Source organism: Teleopsis dalmanni, chromosome 1, assembly GCF_002237135.1.
Source record: "Teleopsis dalmanni isolate 2A chromosome 1, ASM223713v2, whole genome shotgun sequence".
Classification (NCBI taxonomy): Eukaryota; Metazoa; Arthropoda; class Insecta; order Diptera; family Diopsidae; genus Teleopsis; species Teleopsis dalmanni.
This window is the reverse complement of record NC_051846.1, coordinates 163256076-163268254: the sequence shown is the minus strand read 5'-3', so window position 1 is coordinate 163268254 and position 12179 is coordinate 163256076. Positions and strand designations below refer to the sequence as shown.

At 29.3% G+C, this 12179-nt stretch overlaps 1 protein-coding gene across 1 annotated transcript in view; it reads right to left on the bottom strand.

Moving 5' to 3' along the window:
- The window catches only part of LOC119669765, a gene marked incomplete at its 3' end in the record, with an annotated part of 106321 nt that overhangs the window by 63661 nt on the left and 30481 nt on the right, over window positions 1-12179 (bottom strand). Inside the window, 2 exon segments of the mRNA XM_038079783.1 lie at window positions 6250-6307; window positions 6978-7160. Of these exon segments, the coding sequence (XP_037935711.1) occupies window positions 6250-6307; window positions 6978-7160 (241 nt within the window).

Here is a 12179-nt window from a genome sequence, read left to right as displayed (position 1 = left end):
ATAGCCAACTCAGAATATGGTGGACAGCTTGTGTTGGCATCACAACAAGACGAAACGTAACTTTGCAACTACATCTGCCACTCACTGATCTACATATTAAAAATATTGTTTACAACAGCACTGCCAGTGACAGATGCGTCCCGATTACACAGTGGAGGTATACGGGTATTATGCGTCCAATACTTCCAATTTGGTATTATAGTTTGATAGCCAACTCAGAATATGGTGGACGGCATGTATTGGCAATACAAAAGACTTCAGACATCCGAAATGTAATTTTGCAACTACATCTTCCACCCACTGATCTACATATTAAAACTATTGTTTACAACAGCACTGTCAGAGTGAAAGCGACAGATGTCTGAGCAAAATGTATATACGGACATAGCTTAATTCTAGGCACAGTTTCAAACTGTCTGTATAGGATGACATGGGATTATCTGACTCTTCATACTTTTGTTGTGAAAGAAATAATCAAACAATTTTTACGTGAATAAACGAATGGAAACGAAGAAACGAATGGAAACGAATGGAAACGAATGGAAACGAATAAACTTTCAAGCAAACTACGATCTAACAATTTTCAGGAAGGGCTCAGAAATGGACAACAAATTTTCGTGCCTTTGACAAACATAATGCTCTCCTTCAGGCTACCTAATGGGTCAACAAAGCATGTCGACTCATTTCAAATTACATTAAGAACATATATAGTGTTGCCATTTTGTTGTGTCATGACACTTCGGTCATGTGAAACTTCCCGGTTAATCGGGCCATCAATATACAATGATCAAATGTAATGTGGGAATATATTAGAGGCGAACTACGTAAATATTGGAAGACTTACTTTAGTTTTTCAGTTTTGTTCACTGGTATTTGGGAAGAAACGCAAATACTCATACTCATTGTAGAAGTTGTGTAAACTTATAGGAAAAAGAAACAATTAAGCAAAATGGTAGAGAAGTGATTTAAATGCGACAAAATTGATAAACAGCAAAAAAGTCTACAAAATCGTTTTGGCAAACCATAAAGTAAAGTTACAGAAGATGGCTAACCCTTTAAAAATGACTTCAAAGAAACATTTCGGCGTCATTTGACCTGATTATTTCTATAAGAAAATTAATTTCTATGTGGGTGCCGTGTTTGCTCCCAGTTGACCAAAAATTACAAAGTTTCGATGATTCTATGAGCTTTTTGGAGCTCTCTCCAATTTGGCTATTATGACCTATTTGCACAAATTACACTCTAAGGACAAAAATTCGGCTGTAATGAAAAAATCCTTATTAAAACTAAAGAATGTTTAGTTGTAATAAGGATTTCAATACAAGGCACGTATTGAAATGTTAGGAAAGCGCTAGAATGATTGTATTCTTTTTGAAGAAGTCTGCGATGTTAAATTAAATCGAAATCAAATTTTGCAAAAAACTTGATGTTTTATTGCTTATCATACAATTTAAAATGTATAATAATTTTAAAATAATTTAAAGCAACTTTAAAATTTAACCCTTTTTAAAAATTATATAGCCCTTTTATATGAAAATACCGTAATATAAATATCATGCCGATCGATTCAAAGATTTTAAAGATCATTTGGTATGAACAGAAATTAACTTACTTTTTATATATATAGATAGAGATCTTTCTTATAAAAATTATAAACAATTCCATGCTCTCTCTTTCAATTGGAATCACTCCGTTTCATAATTTCTTATTATTGAAAAGAAGGGATAGTGCACTGCGACCTAAAAGATCTATTGTGCCCCTTAGTTGGATTAGAGTGTTTCTCCAAGTCCGATTTCTTTAATAAAAAACAGTATAGAGCCTATCTTTTCTATTCTTATGATACATGAAATGCTCTCTCTTTCAATTGGAATCACTCCGTTTCATAATTTCTTATTATTGAAAAGAAGGGATTGTGCACTGCGACCTAAAAGATCTATTGTGCCCCTTATTTGGATTAGAGTGTTTCTTCAAGTCCGATTTCTTTAATAAAAGACAGTACAGAGCCTATCTTTTCTGCTCTTGGATCCTTATGATACATGAAATACCCTCCAAGGTGTTTCTTCCGCTTCTGTTTCACAATTCCGTTGCTCAGTCTCAGATATAGCAACGTGCTAGATAAAATCTCCTCTTAAATAGTCTTAAATATTTAGAAACACCCATCACTATCCATAATAAATGTATACTAAGTTTTTACTCCTAACTTAGATAAATTTTAAAATTCAAATAATAAACTTCTTATTTTTTTTAATCCAACTATTATTGAAAAGTAATTTTAGAAGAAAGTCTTTCACAGTTTAATAGCTGTGCTCTTCTCAACTCGTTCTTAAGAGGCAGTTTTAGTGCGTTCAAGTCCCACACTCTGCCTTTCGATACTTTTCACGACCCACAAAAAACCAAAAATATGCATTTAGTATTAAATTGGAACGGAATTGACAAAACATTCAAACAACTTATATTCCCACATTCCTACATTCTTTCAAGCATAAGTACTAAGAGTACTTATGTTGTTTATAATAGCATTTATATATAATATGTACAGTCACTACTTAATGTTTCTATAAGCTCTTTCATGTATTCATATATTGCAAAAAATGAAGGTAAACTACTTTGCTTCTGGTTTTACTGCCTTAACTTGGTTGATTTGAGAAAACTTAAACTTGATTGAATTATGTTAGTGCACCTAAATCGTATTTGCCGCTAAAAGCTATTGTGTTACTTTTGCAGATATCGTTTATCTGTAACTACGACACCGTGCAATAATTCCCACGTTTAGGAATTTGCAATTATTAGTTAATTATTTAAGATTGAAAATTATTATGAATTTTAATGACCAGCACTATACACTTTAATCGATTAATACTCGCAATATGTAACTCGCCACAAACTATCAGATCTACTACTCGTCATTAAAGCTACTCGTCAAGAAAGGTCAGCAAAATCTTCAAACGACAACACGATTTAATTGCTTTGTTCAACAGATAATCGAGTTCAATTAAGCAAATGCAACAACAAAAACAACACACAATCTGTCAAAGTTGTTAAGTGTGGCTTACTAGTTAATCACACTGACAAGTGCGGTTTTTAAGACAAAAGGCCGGCATAGTCGCACCAACACAAATAAATGCATCCAAAGAAATATAAACAAATACAAGTGCAATATAATTTTGCATACAAAAGCACACAAATGAAGGCAAACAGTAAATATTCGTATAATCGCTGATCACATGTACACATATGTGTATGTGTACATACACAAAAACAATCACCTGGAAATACTCTCACTAAGCAAATACTCGTAAATAACAACAACAACAACAGCAACAAAAGGAAAAACCAAAACCAAAAACAAAAAAATGAAAAACTAAATCGAAACAACTACATTTGCATTGTAAACATAAAAACACGCTTTAATGCGCCCATAAAGCCCACAAACCTAGTATAAGTAAAGTTCAAACAAAACAAAAACTAAAAAAGCGGAAGTGTTGATAAAAAGAACCGGAAGTGCCGTACTATGAAATGAAGAATAGTAAAAAATGAATGTTCGCTCGTTTGTAAAGTGAAGTGGTATAAGTTAATGCTAATTGCTGGGCTGCCTGGCTAACTGGCTAGCACAGTTGTGAAATATGAACAATCAATGAGCATTGAATTGGCGTTAAGAGTTGGGAAGGATGGGAGAATGGCTGAATGGTGTGAGCGGTGTAAGAGGTGTGAGTAATATAATTGAAAAAGAACTTTCAGTTTTGACAATAATGAATGGTTTTGTGGGTACTGTTTCGAAACTTTAAGGAAAAATGAACAAATTGATTTATTTAACTTTCAAAATACAATGGAATCAGTAAACAAAAGTTTTTTAGCAACAAAAAAAAAATATTTCAAATTGATGTTAAAAGTCTGGAATGTGATCTGGTCTGGCCTGGTCTTCTTAAAACAATTAAAATTTAGAAAGTTAACATGACTAAATTAAGTTAATCAAGAGCTTTTAAGAATATCTAGAAGTTATATCTTCATAGCGAAATTATACAAAACACCATTTACAAGAGATACCACCTCTTTATCTTATAAAAAAAAAAAGCAAAACAAAAATATGCTACAGGACACCAAATCTGTTAAATAAAAATATGATTATATAATGTTCCACCAGATTTCTATGCTAATGTTACATAGTATGCATGTTGCAAGCCCTTTCTAAAAACAACCGTCTTGTAATAAATTTTCAACATCCATATAGGAGTGGTTAATAATACAAATGGACCAATAAGCTACTATAATATTAAACTTTTACTTGTGACTTCAAATAAACTGATTGGCTTTATATCGTATTATAGATTTATAGTAAGTGAGAATTATAATTCCTCTAAGATAAATAATAAAAAAATATGACATGTTGACATAATTATAATTATATTATTATAATTATAGTATAAATATTATTAAATTATTATAATTATAGTGCAAATATTGTTATGAATTTAGAATTTAGAAGTAATATTAGAAATAGTTTTCTAAGACAGACAGACAACTTAATAGTTATTGTCTTAAATAATTTATACACACTATTTAAGTTAAATATTAAAATTGCTAATATATTATATATTAATAATTGTAAATAAAAGAAACCACTACTACTATTATTCAATAATTAATTTTACTTTTCTTTACATAATTAAAATTTCATTGCTTAATAATTTTCTAAGAATGACAGTTTGGAAATAAATTTTGTGGTCAATTATTATTAGATGAAATTGTGTATTGGCGATTTCTAAAATTTAAACCAATAAAAAACAGTTATAAACTAAAGTCAACTATTTGTAATAAATATATAATTGTTATAATTATTAGATAATTATTATAAAATTTTTATAAATATAATATAATTACAAAATCTATGTTTCTTATATCTAACAGTATAAAATAAAACTAAAGAAACAATTACTTCTAAATAAATGAGTTGTTTAAGAATATTATATTCTTTAAGAATATGTAATACTATTATCTTTTGCATAGATTATATGCAAGAACAACATGAGAATATATTTCAAAGTTTGCAGGAATATTAATAAAAATATTTGAAGAATATTTCTAATGTAAAAAATGACATTAATTTTTTTTAAAACATTGTCATTGTAGAAAATATATATTCACCATTATTGTTATCATAATTATGGCATCTAAATTCGAGTTTAATCATTTCTTTCTTTACTAAAAGCATCTCTATTTCACTATTTTCAATCAGATTTCTTTGATCTCTGGCTCGTAAAGTCCTAAAATTCATTTTTTATACGTCAAACTGATGGCTATACTTTTAAATTCATAAAGCATTTTTTCTTTTTTTGCACTGTATTAAAAAAAACCAATATCAGACTTGAGATGCGACAAACAAAAACTATTGCCAAACTAATGCTACGAAGAACGCAAATTTCATGTATGTTGGACCATACAGTTGGCAGCCATGCACCAACAAAATCGGCAGATAAGTGAGGAAAAAAGAAAGAAGGCAGCTCCTCAGACGAAAGAAACGACATCAAAAGAGGCACGAATGATAGGCAGGTACTAATATAGACTCACTAGGCAATTAAGATGTAAAGCTCTCTCTCTCACTCCAGACAAAACTTACGATTTATAGGTCGCCAATTCTACCTGTGTTTTTGTATGGTGGAAAAGCATGGGCGCTATAGTAGAATGCAGTTTTCAATAGATACTTTGTAATATCTTTGTTCCTCTAGAAGAGTGCAACAACCATCACATCCAAGTAAGCAACGAGCCATAAGAGCTTTATCACGATATTGATATAATTGAACAAATTAACAGCTATCGGTTTCGTTGGGAATTTATGCCGTGAGAATAGATAACGATGCTGCTGCAAAGAAGATAGAGGTAAGACCATGTTACCACTGAATTGATCAAGTTAATGGAGCACTAACCACACTTGATATAAAAAAATTGGAAAAGGCGTACACTAAGCAGAGATGCATGAGAGAAATTGATAACGAGTTGCTATAGCCATTTATGTAAATAATACATTAACTTATATTTAGTGATTATATAATTCTTAGGCCATTTTTCTGTTCCTTGATTTTTCATTACAACGTTTAAGGAAAACAAATTTCAGAATTTTACATTATGTGCTGAAACATATAAGCCTACATTTAATTTTTTTATCATAAAAGTGCGATATTACTTTGAGTTCAATTGATCATTGGGTCTTGATTATTGTATACATATATATTATTTTAGAATAAATGCACTCACCCAATCGACTGTCATTTTTCTTTCTCACACGTAGGCAAATAGTACACGATTTTATACACTGAAAATATAAATTTATTATTTTTTATATTAATATTCATTTTATATTATTATTAAAAAAAAAAAATTTGAAAAAAAATTATTTAAAAGTTATTAATTAAAAGTTTTATAGTAGTAATTTTTGAATTAATAATAATAAAGATAATAATAATTTTCTACATTAAATAATATTTATTATAATATTTAAATAAATAATATAAATAATAATTATTCAACCCTTGGTACTTGCAGACTCCAAAAATTATTTAGGAATGATTAAATACAAGAAATAATTCTAAGACCACTGGTAATGTATATTTGGCAGTACTCGAAACAGCTGTACGGACAGTCAAAAATGCAATTAATTGAAATAATATAAAAATAATTTTTGTTGTTGTAGTTCAATAATTTTTCAAACCTCTCAAATAAATATAAATAATATATCTATGTTAAGCACAATCCAAAACAGATAATAATCATTATCATTTAGATATTTAAAGTACTTATTGTAGTAGTATTTATTAGTATTTACAACGATTGTATAAAAAAAATACATTAACCTTATAAATTCCATTTAAATCAATATATTTTATAAAAAAATATAACATATTAAATGAATTTTTAATAAATCAATTAATTAAATTACTAATTATAACAGTAGTAGTAAATATTTTCTTAAAATTCCAACTTACATCATGTATGTGCCGTATGAGTTCTGTGCGCGTTATATTTTCAACTGACAATCCATTAACCTCGAGTATCTCATCGCCCACTTCCAAATTATCTCTATCAGGTGGTGAGCCGTATAACTTAATTTTACCTTCGACATTTTCGACTAAAATTATAACGTAACCTGATAATTCCACGACTTGTTGCTGTAAGGAATATAAAACAGAAAAGTTAAGTAATTAGTATGACATCATTCATGAAATAACAAAACAAATATAACACTTATAATGTAACACAAAATCACATAATATGTACATATATGTATGTAATACTTAAATGCAATCATTTTAAACAATGTTATACTTGAAGTAATCTGGTCGTATGAGTAACATTTTATGACCGCAAAATGTTATTTACTTAAACTCCTTAATGTCATCCATATATAAAATTTACAAATTAGGCCTATTAAGTTTATACATATTAACATACTTTTAAATACATATGTATATATATATATGTTTATTTTATATTTATATATATGTATATATATATACTTATAATATATGTACCTACTATAAGTATTGTACGTGTATATACAAAGGCATTCGCTCAAACTTAATTATTATCCTAATTACAACAAATTACTGTCATGTCCTTTGCCGTTATCCTGTTTACTTTTGTCACTCCAAATAAAAAGCATCTAATGTAAAAACAAAAAAAAATAAAAAATAAAAAAATAAAATAAATAAATAAATTTCATCTCGTGGTGCTGCTTTAATATAAAACAGCACTGCTCCAAATTATTGTCGACAAGAAGTGGCATTTGGGTGCACATTTATTGCCATTACAGCCCGTCTAATTACAATACTTAGGTTTTGAGCTCTCCACTGAATGCCTCACTCACTCTATATTCTGTGCACAGAATGGGTACGCGCTGTGCTCCGCTCCTGTCATACTCAACCAACAAATTAGGTAACTCATTTGTATATTAAAATATTCGGGAAGTAAACAATATAACACAAATACACACAACCACACAACTACTCAACTACACAAAAACACAATTACACAACACTAACCACAAAAGTACCAAAAATGAGTTATTTTCATTATTTAGTGCAGGAAATGGGCACAAATTCAGAAATTGCTCGTGTGGAATCATAAAAATTAAAGAAGATTTTATATAGACAAAACATTAATAGTTAAAGTTGCTTAGGAAGATACATAATTATAGACTGTATTATATAGTATATTTAAATCCCAAAACATATTTATAACGTTAATAATTTTGCGGGCATCTCAAGAACATTAAAATCAATATAAAGGGATAATTACATTTATTAGATGACTCTACTTTTCAGTACTAATAAGTTCTTAAAAATTTAAATTGAAGTGAATAAAGGATATTATTAGTTCAAGATAAAATTTATACAGATTAGAAAATAAAGATAATTAATATGATTTCTTAACAAGAAGATTAATTCATCATTTTATACAATCGGCCGCTTTTTATATTTTTGAGGTTTGTCATGTCTAATTAAATTACGAGGGAACAGCTTTAACCTTCATGCACTATGTAAATATAGTTAAAGTTTCCTAAACTTTAACAAATTTCTAAACAGATTCAACAAAAATAAGTCTTATTTATAGAAATCAAGCAGGATATAAACCTTTTATATATTCTTTTATATATACCATATATATATCCAAATATATATTAATTTATATGTCTTCAATTATTACTTTTCATAACGTAATTACAATAAACTCACGATTTAACAAATAGCCATTATAACAAACTCCTTTGATAACGAACGATTAAAAGCATGTATATAATAAAAATACTAAAAATATTCTCTCTAGATAATTAATGTGCCATTAAATATCTCGATTCACATGACTTAAACATGTTCACCTGAAAAGAATTAGCTGTGCCAAAATTCTTCATTACCTCCAACTGCTATTTAGAAATGAAAATCTCAATGCTAAGAACAGGAAACTGGTATATAACCAAATAATTCATCCGTCACTTCTATATGGTTGTGTAGCGTTTAGCAAAGCTTCAAACACTACTATTCACCAGCTAGAAATTGCACAAAGCCAGGCTCTGAGAAGACTTTTCAAAGTTCCATGGTACATTAGGATAAATGACATCCTCAAGGACCTCAAGATTAATCCCATCAAAAAATACATAAAGGATAGAGCCCTGAAATTATTTGCGAAATCTGACAGACTTACCAACACCGCGTTATCAAATCTCAGAATAGATACAAGCTCCTCGAGGAAGTATGCAGATCTGAGGTCAATTATTGCTTAGTCTGATGAAGTGATAAACAATAATCTAGTCAAGGCGCAAATAGGGGTTTTGAAGAAACCTCGCAGTTAATAGAAAGTAAAAATGCTCAAAAGCACTGACTCAAATAATAATAAAATGCTTTCTAACATTATGTCATTTCAATAGAATATAATTATAAAAGTTATATAAAAATATATATAAAAGTTATATAACTCCGTAATGAAGAAGAACAATGTCAGCCTGGAAATCTGACGAAGAATCCCTATTGCCAGGAAGTGTTACTATTAACCCAGTTAGGCAATTGGGATGTTAAGCACTCTCTCGACAAACAAACGTTAGGTTACTTATCCTACCTGTGCTCTTATACGGCGTAAATGCATAAATGTTAGCACAGAATAATTAAGCAGTACTGGTAGATTTGCAGAGACAAGTACTTCATAATAAGTTTGATTCTTGCTATCGCAGAATGATGAAAAAGCGCTGACAGTTTTCGAGAAAAGTACTTCGTTAGGTATTTGGTTCTCTGTAATTTGGGGACGAACTGTCCAAGTGAACCACAAACTATACGAGCATTATCGAGATATTGATATAATTAACATTCAGCGACTTCGTTCACTGGGTCATGAGAGAATGTGTGATAATGATCACGCGAAAAAAGTGTTAAGAGCACCACTTAGAAGAAGAAGACATGGAAATAACCCGTGTCTCCGGTGGAGTGATCAAGTTAGGGGAACATCAGCCCGAGTGAAAGAACGAGACTGCAGAAGGCACTATGTAGTGGAGACGCCTGAAGAGCAGTGTTGGATCAGGTCAAAACACGATAACGGGTTGTTATGGCCAAAGAAATATTTAAGAAATACATATGTGTATTAAGGAAGTATGACATATCAAAAATTTGTATACCAAAATATAAAATATAAAACAAAATCCATAAATATATATACACCATTGTGTAGTCCTCTTATATTTGTGATTTAGTTTCTTTAAAAATTTGAAGGAAAAATGATGGTATGAAATGAGAAAGGAACAGATATTACTTTATAATGAAGAAGTGGTCGATTAAACGTAATTGAAGAGAAAAGCGATTCAGAAGAGATATTAAGACGCAGATCCCCTCTCTAAGCAATGTACCATAACAAATAATACGAAAATTATGTGAACAGCAACAATATGGACAAAAAAATATTATCTAACATACGTCCACTTCTCTCCATCAGTATAATCACCGCAACACCACTGCCTTTTTATATATGGTTAATAGCTAAGTGTAGGTATATTTAAATTAATAATTATTTTCTACAACAATTCTGAAATATGTAATTGGTTGTTTCATAGTTAACTAGAAACATAAACTATATGATCTTAAACTTAGTTCTTTAGATTTACATATACCTATCTTAATATAAAAAAGTTAAGCCAAACACTAAAAATTGATGTGTTCACACATATGCATACGTAGGTAGGAGGGGGACTTGAGAGTCTGAAGTTTCTTCCGAAATGAAACGAACAACTATATATATTTAAGTACATATATTATTAAAGTATCATGATATAAATAAAGTATGATTAGAATTTTTTTAAACCACTGAAATTATCTAATAAAAAACGGATTTAATTTATGGCCACGGATCTACTCGCATTAAAAGGTCTATAAAAAATAGCCTAAATTTGATATTGCTAATATTTCAAATACTTTTTTAATATTTTATTATTTTCCTTCTAATACTTATGATTTTATTTGCATGCACAGCTTTTTTTTGTTCTACTTTTTAGTGCTGTTAGCTGGCACTTTGGTTTTTGTTTCTTTATTTATGCACATATACTATTACTATTATCAAAATTGCACTTAAATAAACAAATATGCAGGAATATGTGTCATTTTTCTTACAAAAACCATGCAAAATTCATTTCAAATATAATAAAAGTGTTCAGTAATGATAAGTGTAAACAAGTATAAGCCATGACTATTTAAGTAATTAATGGAGAGTAAGTAAGTAATAAGTAAGTAAGTAAGTAATTAATTAAGTAATTAATTTAAGTGTTTTTTTAAAACTATATTTTTTAAAAATATGTATTGTTTACACCTTTCTTTAATTGAAATTCTGTCTATGTCACCGCGTTACTTACAAACAATTATCTTCAATCAACATTATTTAAAAATGTATTTAAATAAATTATTAAAAGTTAATCAAAATTTTTATTTGCAATTATTCAAGCATTTATTTTACTTGACGCAGTTGATGAGCCCTAAAGTGACATTTAAATTTATTCACTAAACTGACAAAATATGTTAACAATATGACCTGAAGTACCTTCTGTGTTTAAGTGCCTTCACCAACAATACAAATTAAAATAAGAAAAAAGCAACAAAACAATGGCAGAAAAGGAACGAAAGCACTTTATAACCATTTAGACTTTTTAAGCGGAGAGTTGAAATGAAAACGAAAAAAAAACCCATTGCAAAAGTAAAAATTTTTAAAAATAAACAAAAAATCAACATCACAGAGTTGCCACATGTAATTTGTTAGACTTGCTTAAAACGGAAAGAAACAGAAAAGCAGAAACGCAGAAACACAGAAAGGGCAACACCGAAAATGGAACTGGAAACGTTAAGCTTTGTACAAATTTAGGTGAATACCTTTTTTGAGCGAGTGGCAGTGGATCTTTAACGAATGCCGCAATTAAATTTAGGGAAATACGTTTAAAACTTTTGAAGGACAATTGACAAGCGTCAGGGCACTGATTTTTTTTTTTTGTGCTTTCACATGAGAAGGAAAATCTCCAGTAAAATAAACAAAAAATAAATTAAACAAAATATTTTACTGAACCCAACTAAAATAAACGCAAATATTAACGTGAAAGTACAGAAAAAGGGTGTAGAGCACGTACGTGAACACGTGTATAAAAAGTGCTAGAACAAAGCATCTTT